This window comes from Pectinophora gossypiella, chromosome 7 (assembly GCF_024362695.1).
Source record: "Pectinophora gossypiella chromosome 7, ilPecGoss1.1, whole genome shotgun sequence".
Taxonomy (NCBI): Eukaryota; Metazoa; Arthropoda; class Insecta; order Lepidoptera; family Gelechiidae; genus Pectinophora; species Pectinophora gossypiella.
The window spans coordinates 6,307,548-6,328,064 of NC_065410.1; the positions used below are offsets into that span (position 1 = coordinate 6,307,548).

A 20,517-nucleotide genomic window follows, 5' to 3' on the forward strand; every position below is an offset into this window, starting at 1 on the left:
AAGTAAGTATGGGTGTTAGTGATACCGTAACGAATGCTGAGGTGGATGATTCAGCTCATTATTCTGAGTTAATATCAAGTGGAATTTTTCATCGCAACAGAATATTAAATCGTTTAAAAAATCTAAATATACTAAATAAAATATTTTTTGGGCAGGAAAATTCCACTTGATATCAACTTAGAATCATGGTCTGAATCATCCCACTCAGTATTCGTTACGATGTTACTAATACCCTGTATTCGTGCCATTACAAACGTTTAGGTTATAAGTACTAGTAAATAACAGTGCAAGCGATTTATGCTGTTCTAACGTGTGTCCCCACCATAGATCGGTTTTATGGTGCGCTATAGATTCCCATTAACTTGTAATGTGTTGTGTCGGCTATCAAGTTTTATAGCGGTCAGATTTCGTCACCTCATGAAACAGATAGACTACCTTGAACATGGAGTTTGTCGTCCGTATTTTCATGGATCTTGGGGTAGTATAAATCACAAGAAAGCAATCACCAGGTTCGGGTCAATAAAGTAAATTAAACTCATCCTTTTTGGAGTTATGTATACTTGATTTTTCTGATATATACCATGATTCTGAGTTGATATCAAGTGGAATTTCCTGTCCTGAAAAATCCATGATAATTTTAGTGTTTTTCTAAAATTATTTTCAGTTTCATACTTTTGCGACGGAAAATTCCACTAAATATCAACTGAGCATCATGATCTCAATCATCCCACAAAGTTTTCTTTACGAAGTCACTAGCACCCTATATTACACAGGACAGGACAGGCAGGTGACAGGACGTGCAGTACAATTATATTTTAATAGCTTCAATACACGGAACCTACGAGTCATATCTGTCAAAGTACAGAAGATAGTGATGTGATGTTCATTAGCATAGTGTGTATAAGTGTATAAGTCGATATTAGGCAGATAAAATAATACTAGCTATTAATAACTGAATTTATGTGTCTATGTCGGTCTAGTCCACGTTCGAGAAAGTTATAAACAAAACTTCAAGACCCTCCTCTGCGCAAGAAACTCTGAATAGTTTCCATCCGATTGCGTTATGCAAACGAATGTTTTCTTGTGACTTCACAGAGCAAGTTTTTATCAAACATCCCCAGTAATCGTTGTGCAGTTGGAAAACTTCGACAGTGTAAACGAGGTTTATTTTCTTAGGAAGCTATCTTGCCGTTTCAAGTGCGAGTATAAAGTTTCCCCTTAAAGCAACTAACCCCTTTTGGGATAAAATTTCGCATATATAAGTACTTACCTTTTTGAAAGTAACGAGGTTCAGTGTAGGATTTCTAAAAGAAAGAGAGACTACCAGAAATTTAATACTCTTTTGATATTGAAATCAAGTTTTATGGATATCCTTAACCTGTATAACAAGAAAACAATTGGCGCTGGTATTTTTCATTCTTTTATATTTCAAAAGAAAGTTGTTCTGTAAATTTTGCCATGAAGTGTAACTAACGTGTTAGTTTGGTTATTTCATAAATTTAAAACTGAATTGGGTGCGGACCAGGGCCAAAGCACTTGGAAATAAAATACTTACTAGTGAAGGAAAAACTTGAAACAAACTTTTGTTTTTCATTTGTTTCTTTAATCTCGACCTTATTTGCCTGACCTATATTTTCGTTGATATTTATTACTTCGCGAAAGTTCTTTGTATTATGTTGTAAGTTCTGTAACAGGACCTACTGGTTTAGTTTACTACAAAAAAAAAACACCATTCAGTAGAAGTTTTTGTTTATATTTTGTTATTTCATTAGTTGCCCAGTGTTTTAGTATTTAGGGGCCTAAGTTTGGATTTAGTAGCGCCACAAATTGTCAGGGATGCTAAAAGTTTGTATTATAAAGCAAGTAAGTTAGGTGTAAAAATTATTGCAGTAATACTTAGTACACTTATTTACGATATCATAGTGGTCTATTCGTTTTGTACACCACTTTTGTGTTTTGTTTATATACCATTATTGGTTGATTTTGGCTCTGTAAGTTTATGTTTGTTTGTACGTGTAATAATCTAATTTTAAAATTTGAATGTCTTCATCCTGAACAAACTCCTGTTCAGATGGCGATGAAAGTTCGAGTACAACAATAAACATACATAACATACCTATATTTGAAATCTTGGTAACATAAAGTAATTATAAAAAAAGTCTATGTAGGTATTTGGGAGCACGGAAGTGCTCCCGCCAAGACAAGCAACACCAGAGCAGGGCACTACCTACCTTTTGTCGAAACTTTACGTCGATTTTTTGAACCCTCATAACTCAGGTTTAGTTATACGAGATGAACCAAATTCTCAGGATATTATGTTCTCAGCAGTGGACTAATTAAAAAATTGTAATTTTTTTAATTCATAGCTATTATACTTTACATGTTATTAATATGTAAAATACCCGGATTACAAACTCTAAGTTCACAAACTCGACACATTAGGCAAAATATGTATCTTGGTCGTTTCGCTACCATCACCTAATCGTAAGGTGTTTTACTTCCGTCACCATGGGCGTAAGGTAACAAATATATTGATTTCTCATTGCCATTTTATTATAATGCTTGTAGCAACGAAACGGGCAAGCCCCATATTTTGCCATATTTTGCAGGAAAAAACAAAATACAAAACAAAATAGGCCTTATAATTAGGAAGTGTAGCGTAAGAAGCATGGGTCCACATGGGATCTGATAACTTTTCAACATTACGATTAATTATGATCTCGTCTTGGCTATATTTTACATAAAAATGTTTTTGGTAGGATAAATAAATATTTAGGAAAGTAGCCATATTTACTACTTTGCAGTTACTCTACACTATACCTTTTGTATAAACTGACATAATAGAATAATATTATTCTCTTTTATTTTATTGAATATACTCATTATTTTCATTTATTGCAATTTGTGATGAGCTAAAGAGGAAAAACAAATTAATAAAAAACGTGAATGTAAATAATTATATATTTCTAATTAACAACATGGACAAAAGTATGCATTTATTGATCTGCAATTCAATATTATTCTAACAATATATTACATAGTCACTTCCATTTTTATTCATAAAACTTATTGAGTAATAAAAATATTTTTGGTTTCTATTTACAAATTTAATTTAATTTTTATTTTTTACCAAAATTAATATTATTATACCTACAAACCATTAGAAACTATACAGTGAAATAACCTAAGTATATACACGCTATTTTAAACGAAAAGGACATTTCAAATGCATTAAAGTTAACATTAATGTGTTCCCACACAGATGTTGACAAACATTGGCATACATTCACGAATGTTTCAACAACCACGATGAGTTTTAATAACTATTCGAATACAATTTTTTGCTATGTAAGGCGTCGGTTTAAGTGGGATGATTGTCTTGGTCTGGAGAACATTGCAATTTGTGATGAGCTAAAACAAATACGATTAAATGGTTTTCTTCAGACGGCATTCATACCTTAAGCGAAAATGGCGTTATTGTTATACGGTAAAGCTCAAAAAAATTATCGAAAAACTGTAAACGTTTAAGTTGCCAGAATGTGTCAACTGCGTGGTGTGAACCAATTTTATGAGTAATATAATCAATCCACCAATATTCACTGTTCTGTATTTTTTTTCCACATACCAATACAATAACTTTATTACTTATATAGTATACACTCAATCAAATTACGTTATATAGTTACTCATTGAAGCTGTAAAATTTATTATTTTACAACCATTTGACAATCAACTTAAATCAATAATTGTGCTTAGCACATACTTGGCAAGGCAACTTATTACAAAATAAACATACCTATACTTTATTATTATGTACAATTATGATGTAAATCTGATATACTTTAGGCATGTGTACGAAATCGTCTTGAGTATTAAGCAGAATAAGTCGAGTTTACTTCTGAACAATTTACCCAAAGCCGGATTTGACGCGAAGCAGGTAAAGCCCAACATTTCACACATTAAATTAACATAAGGACGTGTTAACACCAGTTACGTGCAAAGAGACTTAAAGGCAATACTTTTCTCATTTTACAAACTGCATTATAAAGTAGGTAGCATACCTAATGCGAAAGGAAAAAAGTCGACATTTAAACTGAAATCAGAAGACTCCATGACTTTGCGATACCAAAAGCAGAACATTTGAATAGTACTTAAATGCAGTTTCCAACTTCGCGCAACATAAACAAGTGTGAATAGAGTATAAATAACCCTGGAGGCCAATAAATAAACCACCGGATATACCCGGCCATGCACCGCTTATCAGATCGAGCACAAACACACCCTCACATTTTATTCACAAAAACTGGATAACCACTAAAATGCAGCACCATTTATTATAGAGTTCAATACCGATTAGTTAGGCCGCCACTTTAACATCGAAAGGCAATAACTCAGGAAAAAGTTGGGAAAGCGAATCCAAACGTCGATCGGAAACTTTATCTAGTCTACATTCAACAAATGTATTTTAAACAGTTTTAAACGTTCAGAAATGCATTTGTTCAACAATTTGCAAACCATTATGAGACACTGTAGAAAAAAATAAAAGCTAAGCTATTTTTCTATTACTCAACCATACGTGTTATCCGACAGGTAGGTAATATTACATGTCATATCAAGTGATTTCAGGGTATTTATAACGTATTTTGTTTTTGCCTGTGTACTTCTATACTACAGAGCGAAGTGGGCAGAAGGCGAGATAGATGCTCTACTCGTATATTTTCCCTAAAAAGAAGCAATGGAATGCTACACCGACAAGAGCGTGGCTCTTAAATTAGTGATGACTTCTATACTTCTCTTACGGTACGTTGTAGTTAAAAAAGTATTTCTTATTCCAAATATAAATATGTTGAAATGCGTGGGGAAACAATGCGGCAAGGCGGGAAAATATTTACTCATTTCTATACACAGAAGTTATTTCAGTTTCATCATGTAAATTCCAACTGAAATCACTTGACATTTTGTGCGAAACAATGATTCAGTTATTCCCACGTACATTTCTCACACGATTCTCGCTTTTCATTACTAGTGATGTTTAGGAGATAGCCGTGGTAAACAAAGTCTTAGGACAGATTTCCATACGACCACGGCTATCTTCTAAACATCACTAAGTATTCGGAAGAATTTCATAAAAATATACCTTTTATTTTCTTGTTTCATACGTTTCAGAGCGTGATTTTTCTATAGTGGGGTTTTAGTTTGAAAACTTATAATTTTCTTGTTTCATCGTTTTTCCGTAGTTGGGTTTTAGTTTTCAAACTAATATTTTTATTGGCGATAATCCTTCATCTTACTGCACGTGGCGATGACCTGGGAACCTTGCTAAAACCGCCTAGAAAACAAAAATGGAAAAGACCCACGATTCTAAAAAGCTACACTTGAAACAAAAGAGATTTATTGTAATTTCTTACATAAGTATAGTGTTATAAACACAAACGCTACAATTTTGTTTGCTAACTACATTAAAACTAACTTGAGATACCTACCTGCCTAATATTTATTATTCGAGTAAGGTAGCAAGCAGCTTAATGTCATAACTTTATAATCGAAAGGTTCATTCGTTATACTTCATCTATATTTGAAAAAAACAATGCTTTAATAATAATCGCACTGTTGTAGCTGACCTTCTAATAAATCATTAAAAGTAAGGGATCCCAACTTTTTACTATGGAGGTTGGCATAATGCCAGTGGATTGTTAGTTTTCTTTTTAAAATCTTACGATCTTCCAACCCTCATATCTTCGAAACGTGATAACTACATGACTCTGAGATATGACATGATTTTCAAGACAGTTTTTGTTCATGTATATGTACCCTCTATCGTTATACGATGGTTTCTTCAAAACCCGCTAGATGGCGCCACCCATTCCTATTTAAAAGATGTTTTACCATTTATTCATCCATCAGAGTAAATGACCGATTTGCAATACAAATTCTTAAGAAAGGATTAATCTTGCATAACCAATTCAATTTTACCCCAAATCAGTGTTACTGAAATTTCGGTGAAAGACTGTGTCACCAGTCTCTTTACCCTTGTCAATAGCGACCAACTAAGTTGGGTAGAAGAATTTTAATTTGTCTCGAAGGGTCTCGAATTTCTTTCGAGAACGTCACTTTCTGTCACAGATGTCTTATGCAAACGAAAAATAAATTATTCAAATGTTCTGTCGGCGGAGCGGGGGCTTTTAGTTATTGATCTTAAATGCTTTTTCATCTGGATATTGAGGTATGTATGGTATATAGGTGATCTGTATAATATTTATATTTTCTATAGAATGCTTTTCCATGCGAGTATTGTACTCGTGTGGCAAGACAGGCCCAAAACGTTGAGGCAATTTTTTAAGCAATTTTATAATTGACTACCTACTATTTTTATGCCTTGTAACCTACAACACTAAAATATCACTTATAATTGGTAACTTTAACAGCCATATTAAAGTTATTTCTTAATATTAACGAAATAATAACTGAAATTTTGTGACTCTGATTCCAAATCGAATACAACAGAAGTTCTCGGTTATTTTCAAACATAACTAAATTTTCCTCTGAAATATTGAAATAAATTGCAGTTATCCAGAACTTCAATTAGCAATTAAAAGTTCAAGCGTCTGACAGAGATACTCGTAAATAACATCTTTTGTCGTGAATTTCTTACAAAGTTTTTTTTTATTTAAGGCGAAAATTTTAATTTGTTTTTTCTTATAAGTACTTTGTTTTTTATATTAATTATTTACATAGTTGAATGTGTCGCAATGAGAAATTGTGTTTATTTTAAAATAGTCATTCATGTACAAAAAACAGCAACACATTAGATCACATATTATTATAAAAATACCATTCATCACTGGTAATATATTATTACATACGTATACGTATATACATTTTTTCCCACCATTGTATGATCACTCAGGTTTGTTGAGGATGTATTTATAAAATACATCGCACTTGATAAATCTATTTTCACTGGAATTCATTCTAAAGCCAACATTAACAATTTTTATCAACTGTTTCACGCAAGAACGTTTAGGACGAGCGGGAACGAAGAACGCACTTTATCTAATGCAATTTACGTTTTAATATTCTCTACTGCACCTAAAACACATAATTATCATAGTAGTGAATATCAAATCTTGGAAGCAAGTTCTAACTGACAGTATCAAAAGTGTCCAAGACTGACACAGGAGTGCTATGAGTTTCAAATCTTCACGCGCTAACGCTACACAAAATAGGTAGCTACACCGTCGTGTCGGGTCAGGTGAGTCCACCTATATCACAGTTGACCTGGTACATGTACGTAGCCAGCTCTTCTCCTGTCAACTCTTCGTCGACTTCCCGCAGACTCGAGTTGCTGATGCTGCGAGGAGACCCGATGGAGTCCGAAGGCTCGTTCATCCTGAGCTTCCACGCGTGAGTCCAGTGCCCGTTCCCGTTCGGAGACTCGCTCACAGTCGACAAGTCACGCCCGTTCATACACTGCAAGGTACAAAATTCCAGTATAAACCTCGTGCATTCAATTGGGATGATGACTTGTCAAAGAAAAATTCAAAAATGCTAATCCAGAATTGGACTTTTAAATTATGAAAGTCAATGTCATTTTTCCTTTTGCGTTATTAATGAATTTCAATAAAAGAATAGTACGACTAACAATGAGTATCTACGACTAATTTGACCATGTCTATTGCCGACATTTTTACATCTTTATTTAGACCTGGAAGGACGTACATTGTAGATGTCCTTCAAAAAGGACGTTCAGTACGATCTACTCTGAACCGGCGTGTGAGTATAAAACGATTGATCTGATGAAGGTAGAGGAAGCAAGTGAAGGTGCGTTAGGATCATGGGCGGATCCAGGTTCCAGGTTGAGTTATGGATGTTGTCTGCGATCGGGTGACCCCCCCCCTGACATAAAAGCTCGATCAGCTCCTGGCCAAGATCGAAGCAAATGGAATTCTATAGTCTCTGCATACCCCGGTAGGAAACAGGCGTGAGTTTATGTATGCATCTTTACATCCAAATTAGGTATATGGAATTTTCGTTATGACGTTTCGTAGAAAGTATCCCATTCCCTCAACCGTCCGCACTTCATTACCCTGCAAGCCTTCTCTTTAGGCTGAATAGCATCAATAATGAAAAGCTCTCCTATATTGATTTGGGACTGCTGTTCTAATTTACCTAAGTTCAAATTCAAATTCAAAAATATCTTAATTCAATAGGTAACATAGAAACTTCATTTTTAAATGACATACGTCTCATCCGCCTAAAACTACTGCAGCTCCTCACAACCTGTATAGCCGGGGAAAATAAGCTGCAAGAAAAACCTCGGCACAGGGTCCTAGACGTTCTACAAAAAAAAAAACAAAGTCATACAACTCTGCGGCAAATCTACGAGTACAATAAGTCAAGTCAAAAAAAATCTGTCTAATATCCCGATTCTAATACATACACAAACTCACGCCCGTATTCCCCGAAGGGGTGGACAGAGCTACAAATAATCAAGAAACTATTCTAATAGCCCAGATAATTACTCCCGTGCATTCATATCTTCTAAATAATCACTAACCTTTTTTACAAAGTTTCTTTGCAATTACTGTTCAAAGGTAAAGTCTGAATGCAATAGGAATCCATTGCACAAACGTATAAGAGGATGAAAATATAAAAAAGTAACAACCTTTTTTACGGAAGCAGAAAGCATTGAATTAGGTAATTAACAAAATGGAATTCAGGGGAGATGATTCGCCAAAGAGCGAGAAACACGATGTCATTTCATTTGGATCATGTTGAACTTTGGAATTTTATGAACGTCGTTTATTTATTTTAATAGTCATAAAATAATAAATACTGTTTTTAATTGTAATTTGAGGAGCTCGGTGGGGCAGCGGTAAACGCGCTCGGTCTGCGATTGTTGAAGTTAAGCAACTTTCGCAAAGGCCGGTCATAGGATAAGTGACCACAAAAAAAAAGTTATCATCTCGAGTTCCTCCGTGCTTCGGAAGGCACGTTAAGCCGTTGGTCCCGGCTGCATTAGCAGTCGTTAATAACCACCAATCCGCACCGGGCCCGCGTGGTAGTTTAAGGCCCGATCTCCCCATCGATAGGGAAGGCCCGTGCCCCAACAGTGGGGAGGTTAATGGGCTGATGATGATAAATAAATACTGTACTAAAGCCTAGAATCCACTAGGTGATATTTGACAAGGGATATCTGTCCCCAGGGACATCGTTTGTCACAATATCAGCCAGTCAGCCATTTGCCAGACTTTGCCCTATATCTAATTGCCATATAGTAGCAGTGTCGAAAGAAGTCTGACGACCCCGTCGTCCGTCATCACACGATGTCTCCACGGACAGATGATTGATATTTGTCGCTCGAGAAATGTCTCTTAGTGAGATCAGAAGCTTCAGAAGTACAAATTCAAAGTAATTTTATTATCCGTAATAATTTTCACATATTATGCCAATTGCTGACAGCAAAGTAGAGCATGACAGGAAATGCTATTCATAAAATCCCAACCAAACGTTACGCAAATTGCTTGGTTGTGCGCAATAAATCCAAATTCAAATCCAGACCGCCTTATAGCCCTACAAAGCCCTAAAATATTCAGATTTCATGGATCCGGTATAAAATATTATTTCTCCAGTTGCGGCATAAATTAAATGGCTCGTAAACGCGTTAAAATTGTTTATTTACTGCGTAAAGTGTTGTGGATTTACGAGAAATATATAAAAATACAAATTCAGCTCATATATACAGGGTGTTAGTGACATTGTAACGAAAACTTTGAGGGATGATTCAGACCATGATTCTGTGTTGATATCAAGTGGAATTTTCCGTCGCAAAAGTATGGATAGGAAAATAATAAAAAAAAACACAAAAAATATCATGAATATTTTGACAGGAAATTCCACTTGATATCAACTCAGAATCATGGTCTGAATCATCCCCCTCAATATTCGTTACGGTGTCACTAACACCCATACCTACTTGTATGGCTACCGTATGTACTTGTACGGGGTGTAAGTAACATCGTAACGACTACTGAGAGGGATGATTCAGCTGATTATTCTGAGTTAATATCAAGTGGAATTTTCCATCGTAAAAGTATAGAATTGATAATAATTTAAAAAAACTAATAAAAATACATGATTTTTGCGACGGAAAAATCCACCTGATATCGACTCAGAATCATGGTCTGAATCATCCCTCAAAGTTTTCGTTACGATGTCACTAACACCCTGTACATGTAATGAGATCTATTAGATACCCTGATTGTCCATTCTTTCTTTTATAAAACGTTCCATTGAAACTCAATAGCATTTTATAAAGGTAAAATAAATCGAAATCACTTATAATGGTCATTGTATTTTAACATAATGTGAACGTCTTTTAAATTCGTGCAAAGCGTCATACCATAAAATGTTATAGTAAAAAAATAGATGTTTTGAAGATTTTGCTGTACCTATGCTTAAAAGACTTAAGTAAATGCCAATAACAAGCCTTCACATAGGGGCTTATAATGAATATAATACCTCTGAGGCATGTGTATGAATTTATTATATACAACCACGTTTCACCTCGAATATCTCGCATACAAAACGTGTACGATACCTACCCAAAGACTACCTAAACAAAATTAATTACTTCTACTTAAGGATAAATTCTGTTCTGTCAATCATTTGAAGCTTAATTGCTTCTATAAAATTATTCCGTCGTTTCTTATTTACACGTTATGTTGAATTTAAATTTGACATTGAATACCTACATAAATTGACTGCAAAAACTTGTTTTACAAGTTAGTATTTTATCACCTATAAACCTGTCATATTTTATGTTGATAGATAAAGCAGCTAGATAACAGTAGGTTGATTATAAAAATGTGTTTTTATATGTTGATACGTGACAGTCTAAACTAAATAAATTAAATTATAACTTCTAAAGGTACGCAGCCAAATAGCCATCTAGCAAAATGACTCTATTTTACGCGCATAAGTGTATCATTTTATGAGTTCAATGATTAATATCGTAGAGTCACGTGTGTCCGTTTCCAAATAGTATAGTAGGTCACCGCTGAGCACGTGATAATCATTTATGATCAAAACATGAATGCGAAAACAAATTCGGCAATTATTGGTTTAGGCCTGTGTTGGATTCGAACCTGCGACCTCAAAGTGAGATGCTAGCGTTCTACCAACTGAAAATATTTACAGACTACTATAGTTTTTAGTATTTTGAAATATATTCTTAGTTTTATAATAATTAAACTGTAAAGATAACTGTTTTGTATCTCATAAATCAAGCGCTAAGTAAGTTTATTTTCTATATCGTCACTGGAAAGGCAAAAATACGTAAGCGCCAAGAGGCCATTTCGGGAAAAAGTCATTTAAAGTTTATTTTTCGTTTTTTTTATCCATTTATTCAATTTATATGACGTCAACGTAACATAGTAACATACTACATAGCTCTTTTCATTTTCTATATCTAGTAAGACATTAAAACATTGACTGCAATATTACGATATTGGCGCTTACGTAATTTTGCTTTTTCCAGTGACGATATAATTTAGGTTAGATCACCCTAAACATAAGTTTACTAGTTTCTTTTTTAAGTCTTAAATGCACAAAACAAAGATTTGCATGTGCCAATAAACGCCAATTTTCCCTGTATTTATAATGCAAATATAGAGGGAAAATATCTATTGGCTTAGTCTTCAGTTCGGCACGTGTGACTTTTATCGCTTGCATCGACTAGGGAATAATGCCAAGCTTTGTTGCAGCAGAACCTCACCATACATATAATTCCCAACGCAATTTCTGAGTGATTCTTAGCTTAGAAAATACATTTTTACATACATGCATAAAGCCCCCAAAACACGGGGCTATCAATCTAAAGATAACTTGGTACGAACTTATATATGTATAATTATATATAAATTAACTAATTAATAATTATTATAACAAAACAAAAAAACAAAAAATATTAAAACAATTAAAAATAAAATTAAAAAAAAACAATCATTATTATAATTTATTTTATTATTTATATAAATTATTATTATTTCATATATTATAATATATGAAATGGTCGAACACATCATGAAATGATCATTCTACGATCTGGCCACGACATATATATATGAAGAGAGAAGATAAATGTGTTCAATATTTTTTATTCACTCCCAATACAACATAGAAACTTCATTTAATACATTTAACTATTTACCAAATTACAGCTTTTAAATAATGAATTTCAAGGCTCCTACATACAAATGAAAAGCGTACACATACTAATATGTGAAATAATGTGAAGAAAGCAATTAAATAGGTGAAATAAATATCTTGTGGGAAGGCGAAGACTCTACGTCATACCCTGTTAGTACCCATTCCAGTCAAATAGACACCTTGCGAATATGCGATTTCCTTCCTCATGCAGTGCAAGAGTTTTAACAAAAAATTAGGTTATGTACAATGCGATGTGTATGTCCAAACTGTTGCTTACGGAAAGTGTCAAGTTGACTCTTAGTAGTACAATCCAGACTAACGCAATTATAGAAACTTATTATGGCCTATTAGGGCAAGTAGTTGAATAAGTAGGTTGCTAAGGTTGGTCATCCACATCACAACCCATACAATAGAAGAAGACGGCAGGTTAGTAAGTTGTTAGCATTATATAGTTGCTGTATAGGGGATTCTTAAATCCAATGACTGTTTGTTCCATTGCGATTTTTTAACCGACTTCAAAAATGGAGGGTAATTTTCTTTAGATCCAACTCAGCGTGCTCGTAAGTACTTATACATTCGACTTGGCAGTAAACCGGAACAATCTACAAATAAACAGCGCAAACGACGATAATGAGCTAACCAGCGTACATTTCTATTTTGGTTAATCCATTTTATTAGACAATCGGAATCTAGTGTTTATTTTCTCATATCCAATCTTATTAATGTCGATTGTATAACGGATTCCGTGGTACAGTGGTTGAGCGTTGGGCTCCCGATCCGGCGGTTGTGAGGATACAAGAAGAATGACGATTTCAGGTCAAATGTAGTCATGTCTGTCCAGGCAAAATACATGTCTCCATGATTCAATTTATCAGGGTGAATCAACGCCAGAACAATCTGTTATGGGGATAATTCAATTCAATCTGTCCGATTGCACATCGACAAGTGTAAAGAGATCGTTTAGTGATCTATATTTTTTGACGTGACTTGTTATTGATTTCCTTCGATAGCATTCACTACCAGTCCCGACAAGTGGGGGGCGCTAAGGGCTGTTACATCAAGGTATGGTATCTTGCATAGGCGGGCTAAATTCCAAATTGAATAGTCATGCAACTGACGGAAAGTGTAAGTGTTAAGATGTCCATACCCCGTGGAAAATAATGATGATGTGCCTGACCTCACCTGCGCTCGCGCCGGCGCGTCGTACAGCTGCGTGGTGGCAGTGGCGAGCCGGCACAGCCGTCGCGGCCCGCGCACGCGCTCTGACACCGCGCCCCCTGGAACGCGCGCTCGTTGTGACGCGAGTAGAGCGCTGTATGTTCGCCCCAATCCTGGCACGCTTTTTCGCCCGCACCATGACGACAACGTGACCTGCAACAAAACAATAGTTAAGTACATTTTCTTTTACATCGATTAATTAATAAATACTTTATACTTTACTTACTTATTCTACAAAAATAAATATACAGAACATCGCTTACTAACTCATAATTATGAGATCTACAAACTATATATTAAGAGTTGAACAGGGGTCCCTGGGGAAATTTACACACTACATACATAAACTCACACCTATTTCCCACCGGGGAAACCGATTATTTATCTATCTACATTAATATAACGGAGCGTATTGCGGCTTGACCAGTTTGGATAATTTCGATACTTGCTTGGTTTTGTTGTTTCTATGGCGTGGTATTAATAAACTAATCTCAGCTTTGAGACTGCCCTCAAGATAATGTCAATGTGACAGTTCTTATATAAAATCTTGAGGGCAGTCTCAGCTGAGATTAGTTTCTTGATACCACCCTAAATGTTAATACAACTGCAAAATCTACGATCAAATTGCACCCATGCAAAGCCAGTGCGTCTAGCTAGTTTAAATTAGAAAACCTTAGGTAAGTAGGTAATAATAAATTGTGCGTTTAATCAACGAATGTAAGTAGGTACCTATTACACATCATAGTCTCTGCCATACTCGTTCTTCACATTGTTTAAGTACCGTAATCCGACGATCTAACAAAGTCGTATCGCAAAATGAGATTTAACAAACATTTACGTGTGACATTTAAAGCTGTGATTGTCTTTACAACAACAAGAATTCTAAAGTTGCAGACTCACATGCATGTAATGCATTCCTATTTTCGAATTTTCGAATTTCCAGTTAGTCGGATTTTGTGATTGGATACTTATCTAATATTATAACGTCTGTATCTCGTCAATGCGATCAATCAAAGAACAACGTGTCATACATAATAGTTACACGAATCGTTGAGCGAATAGTAGTATTAATCTCATTCGCGCACTTTACACATAACCTATTCTGATTAGGTCGATATGTGATAAAATATTCGATAATATACAGGGTGTTAAGTGACATCGTAACGAATACTGAGGGTGATAATTCAGACTATGATACTGATATCAAATGAAATTTTGTGACGGTAAATGTATGCCAATTTTAGGGCTTTTTTAATTATTTTCAGTTCCATACTTTTGCAACGGAAAATTCCACTAAATATTAACTCAGAATCATGAGCTGAATTATCCCCCTTAATATTCGTTACGATGTCACTAACACCGTATAGTATTGTTGCTTAGAACATGACTAAACATACAATCCATACACTAACCTAATCCATACCGACCATATCTCATACACCAAACAAATATTGTTTGTACCAAAGTAGTCTCAAACTCTTTTCAAATGCCCCGTTGAAATATTTAAATAAACTTTAGGAGCGACTGCCGCATGAAATTCATCCAACTGTTGTACAAATAAAAAGAAATTAGAATCGAGCGCAATTTTCTGCACTTTATCACTCGTATTTTTTATAAAAAAAATAAGCGTTTTCTTTATAAAATAGCACTGTAGGCAATCTTAGTAGAAAATGTTTTCTCTGTCATCTAGTAGTCCCTAAGTCGACGCATTACAAAGTTGAAAGCATTACTAGTCGGATCCCCAGACGCCATCTCTTCAAATACGATTTTGTTTTCCTCTAAAAAATGGACCCTTTTTTATTATGGTCTGATATTAAACCAAATTTTCCATACGCAAATCGAGCTACTTATTCCGCCAAATTGTGAGGGCAAGTATTTGCTTCCTCCTCCAAGGAACGGTTATTTGAACTTTCTCTTTATACTTTGTCCTAAGACAGAAAATAGATAAAACAGTTTATGGCCTCCAGGTCGAATCTGAAGCGTTATTGGACTGACCCTTTTAAACGGCTATATCGATAAAAAATATAAGTTTAAAAACTAAAACCCGACTACTGAAAAATCACGCTGTAAGAAATATGAAGCAAGAAAATAGGTACACGAATCTTTGAACGTTAAGTAATATTATTATTTATTAGTCACTTAGATTCACGCACTTTTTCGAATGCCGTTGTAAGCAAGCACTTAGGACAGATTGGCATAGGATCACGGCTATCTTCTAAACGTTACTATTGGGAAGATTTTCAAAGGAATATTTTTTTTATTTCATACTTTTTAGAGAGTGATTTTTCCGTAGTCATTTTTATTTATCTAATTTTGGAGTCTTATTTATTAAGATAACGTGCTTCCATTATAAGCTTTAGGTACGCAAGAAATAAAACCTATCCGAACATGTCTGAGTAGTTATGTTTCCTGTTTGTGCAATAAAGTATTTATTACGTTATTAATTCAATGTAATTATCGACTAAATACAATCCAGACGCTTCCAGTGACACCTGATTGCGCGCAATCAGGGCGATCGACACAGGGCGTCGTGAGAAAGAATTATATTTAAAAAAATAATCGACTCTTGTGCGCGCTGAATGAGAGAAATTGTCGGCCACGCCGGCGGGGTCGCTACCGGGGTCCTGAAATGTTTGTCTTCGCGAGCTGATTGGCCACCTCTATAGCTAATTGGGTCGCCAGCATCGTAAATTACGTCCTTCGGGCTATGTATTGTTGGTTATATTCACGAAGTATTTTGTCAAAGCCAATTTGGTTTTTTTTTTCCTTCAGTTTGTTGCTTGATTGTTCTAGATGCATTTCCCTGCGGAGTTTTCGAGGAAGGTTACAATTCCTTGAATTAAGTTACTAGAATTCTGAACCACTTAATATTGGCAAAGTAAAATGGACTCTACTTATTCTACATTATATATAGAAAAGTTCCAAATCAATGTCCAAACCTCCTGGGAATTAAACCTAGAAATATGTGTAAAATTTGCAGTAATTACCAAATATCGGTTTTCAGATATATTAGATGGCAACATAACTAGATCATCTTGCGCAGAGCGGTTAAAAAGACTACATTGATTCAATTCGTCTAAAAAAGCTATTTGACATTTATTGACATTGCGCACTTACTTTTATATGCGCAAACGTCAAATAGCAATATTGCTTTTTGAAATGAATAGCAACAATGTGGCATTTTTAGACCCCCACGTCTCAATCCAACTCACTCAGCATAAAAGCATTTTAGTAGATATCATAAAAGTATGCCATCTTTTATCCTGAAACATCTGACAGAAGTCACCCTCATACGAGTACATCTGTGTCAAATTTATCTTATTACTTACAATTTTATCTCACGTCACATAAACAGGTAGAACATTCTTAATACTTATCAGCCAAATAAATTCTTGTCTCTTGACACTTGAATTTATTAGGCTACCTACTTCTTACTCAAAGAAAACTTTTGCTCTTATCTAAACACGTTTTAGATTATATCTAGATAGAGCAAGTTTTCAATTTCTAAGAAAAACTGTGTATTCTCGGCGTTTTCTTCAATAATAATTTCTGAAGGACTTTAACGGTTCTCGTTTCGGACACGAAACTTTACTTCACTTAGTAAAGTGTCTTGAATATTTTCGGTGTTATATAACACATAATAAAATACCAGCCGACGATATCTGTGAACTATGTCGCCCCAAAGTTAGGGAGAGACATTTACATAGAATATTGCGCAGATTTACGAGCAACCTCTGACCGCAATGGTTTATTCCCTTCTTACCCCTAATAGAATATCCCCAACGTAGATTCTGAACTGTCCAAAACAAACCGTCCAATGAGCAAGTGAGTACCTATATTATACGGAATCTTGGTCGAATTGGCATTAGTCCAGATGCCTTAAATGTAACGAATTCAGCCATCCAAGAACATTACTAGTCCTGAATACCATAGAATAAAATTAACTTTTTTTTAGGTTACTATTTTATTTATTTGTACACAATAAAACGCTTGAACGCTTGCTTCTCACTTTGAGGTCGCACGTTCGAATCCAGCATAGGCCTAAACCAATTGCTTGTCGAATTTGTTTTGGAATTCATGATATTTATTACGTGCTTAGCGATGAAGAAAAACATCGAGAGGAAACCCACATTCCCGAGAAATGCATTTTCGTAAGTATGGATGTTGGCGCCGTCCGGAATCGAACGATGATGACGCCATTAGAGTTCGGGCGTGTTCGTCAACAGTTACAGCGCGCACGAATCTATAAAAGCGGGCGCTCACGTGAACGCAGGTTCAGTCTTCAGTGATCGGTCGCCAGCGTAAGACGTGTCGTATCGTATGACAAATACTCATTATATTACTTTTATTAGATTTGATTGTGTGTGGGTAAATATAAGGGCGGTAATTATTGTGAGCTGAATATTATAATAAAGAGACGTGTATTCTAAATAGTGCTTTGTTTTCAGTTAAATCCTATATGTAACTTAATCTGTATTGGGCCGGCTTTCCCTTCGAGGATTAGAAGGTCAGACAGGCATCGCTTCTGTAAAAAACCGGACCTGTCAAATCTTCAAGTAAAGTAAGTGGATCCTGTGAAAAACGGGATAATACTAGGGAGATGATGATCTCTACAAGTACCTATCTACCCTTTTCACACCCGAAAACCAGCCAATCTGACATTGGGTGTAATCATGTTAAGGAAGTGCTTTGGTCGAAGCGGGAGGGGTCTTTGTAACATGATTGGCGGCGCCACATGCTGCACCTCATATTTCCACCGAATCCATTCCATCTCTCTCACCAGGTGACATTGTCACTATTTGTCACACCTTATTAGCACCCTTGCTAAATTTAGCTGCCATGTTACACGTGACATCTACTAGTTAATTTATTAACTTGATTCGTAATTCGATTAGAACAAGTTGGCTAGTTTGTTTGAATCTCTGTCTTCTCTTCCTCTATCGTATGGGTTGTGAGGTGAATTACCAACCTCATCAACATGGCTGTATGGGCATAGTTCCTTTTATCTTGCCCTTCGGGAAAAACCAACCAAAAACATATCTGTGGTCGTTTCATATTCAAGTCGCGAGCAAGTCGATACGTAAACGAGGAACCTTAACTCGTCTGTCAAATTTGACAACTCTACTCGTGCTGTTAACGTGCTAGGGTGGTGTCAGGGTTATTATTGAGTCGCCAAAGGCCCCTGACATGGCTCATGTAATGACTACTTACTTATCGTTAGTAGTAACCGTGACCAACGGCTTAACGTGCCTTCCGAAAGATCATCTTACTTTTGAATCTCTGTGATTGATTGATTGATTAAACTGAAAACTGCTCCAAGTTTCTAACAAAATAATTATCCGTTACAGTTTGGATAAGTGGCCATAAAAAAATGCGTTTTACATTGATAAATGTTGGTCCTTTTGCATTTTTAGAATATGAACCCACTGATGTATGGCCACAAGAACAATAAAATTCAGCTGAAGGGATTGTGGTAATGTTTCTGCGGTTTTATTTATTACAGTTCTGCAAATACTTCAACCGCGCAGTGTCACCTTGGGATAAGCCACACAAAGACAATTTTCCCGGTCAGTAAGTGTCCTGTGTTCCATTGCGTCCCTCTTTAGGATAAGGATAAAAGAAGCATGAAATTTTGACACAATTTGTTCAATGGATCCCTTTCTTCAAAGAATCGGTTTTCTTTCTCCACGAAAATGTGCGCGTAAATTTTACGCCTTAGATAAACAACCTTCGTAACGTCACTCACACGTCAAAATTTTCTATATATAATGTTCTAATGAGCATAACCTATCGTGATAGTTACAATGTACTACGTATTGAAGGTTACACATTGTTATTTCATTACAGATAAAGCTATTTGAAGGACAAAACTATAACGAGGAATATAAACGTCAACGATAATGGGTTTACGATAATTCGACATTGAACAGATAATCGCTGTTTTACGATGTTCTTCCGAAACAACAACATAAACAAATCCGGAAAAAGAAAATCCTTTTAGGCAAAAAAAATGTAAGAAACTTGATCTGACCTGATTAATTAACGAGTCATCGATTCAATTTATAAAACAAACTGAAGAAATAAAGTAAACATAAAATAGCCGGTCAAATACGAGGTCAAGTCGTACACCGAGGGTTCGCAGAGCTGTGAATTAGCTGTTGAAAAAGTACTGGCTTCATACATCGACATAAGTAGAAATAGAAATAGAAAAGTGGTGTTATAAAAATACAGGAGTACTTAGTATTGTAGTATCAAAATGGACCTGGTAAAGGCACTGCAAGTGGTAGAGATGACAACATACTTAATTATTAGTCAGTGATAAGATAGTATTTATATTTATCCTACTTACTATATTTTAACAATATTATTGCACTTATATTTTAAGTATTGTTTTCTATGTTTATTATTATGATTTTATTTATAAAATGTTATTAATAAATATTCATTTTAATGTATCATTATATACTCATTAACTGTGTATTAGCTTTTAGTATAAGTAATATCAACTGCATGATTTTTTCCATCACTTGAGATGCCTTCCTTCATAACCTTCCTCCTTGCCAAATATCATGCTACCAGGTCTACTACCTCACAGGATTTGATTCCGCTACGAAATGAATTTAAATTTGATACATTATAATTAGAATTTAAATTTGATGGATAAAAGGGTGTTGCCAGACGAACAGACAGAGTCGGAGGGACGACAAAGTGATCAGTTTGAGGTTCGGAACCCTAAAAATAATTACTCATAGAACTACTAACTGCTACTGGATTACTGGTATTGTAATAATAAATTATATTGTGTCATTCACCAGGCGTATCATGGGTTGTACACACGCAGAATGGTTACATAATCTACTTTTCCCTTTGGTTCCTACTCCTTAATTAATCAGAATATCGGATATTGGATATCGGACGACGGACCGGAACATTACATTCGTTTCGTCAATTCCCCGAAAAGTTTCTGAAGACCGCCCAACCGAGAGAGATCGTGTTCTTCTCCGCTTAATGGGTTTAGTTTATTCTACGGGGAAAGAGCCGTTACTTTTATAACAGCTATCATACTTAATCGGTTTACCGTTTCTTCGT

At 35.2% G+C, this 20,517-nt stretch overlaps 1 protein-coding gene and 1 long non-coding RNA gene across 4 annotated transcripts in view; one reads left to right on the plus strand and one right to left on the minus strand.

Annotated features, from left to right (window-relative positions):
* Positions 1-20,517, minus strand: part of LOC126368569 (pyrokinin-1 receptor-like) — a 140,338-nt gene that overhangs the window by 15,140 nt on the left and 104,681 nt on the right. The window contains exons 5-6 of one of the 3 annotated variants that reach the window (XR_007566614.1): positions 13,393-13,581; positions 4,670-7,470 (exon numbers count right to left, since the gene is read on the minus strand). Coding sequence is in view for 2 of the 3 variants with exons in the window: in XM_050012614.1 (XP_049868571.1) it covers positions 7,249-7,470; positions 13,393-13,581 (411 nt within the window). In the remaining variant the exon portion in view is untranslated. Of the gene's footprint in view, positions 1-2,987; positions 7,471-13,387; positions 13,582-20,517 lie in introns of those variants that run through there. The other 2 variants (XM_050012614.1, XM_050012615.1) reach the window with 2 other exon arrangements.
* On the plus strand, positions 17,594-19,708 carry LOC126368604 (uncharacterized). The gene is made up of 3 exons (XR_007566621.1): positions 17,594-17,989; positions 18,932-18,999; positions 19,276-19,708. It is a non-coding gene; the product is annotated as an uncharacterized LOC126368604 (long non-coding RNA).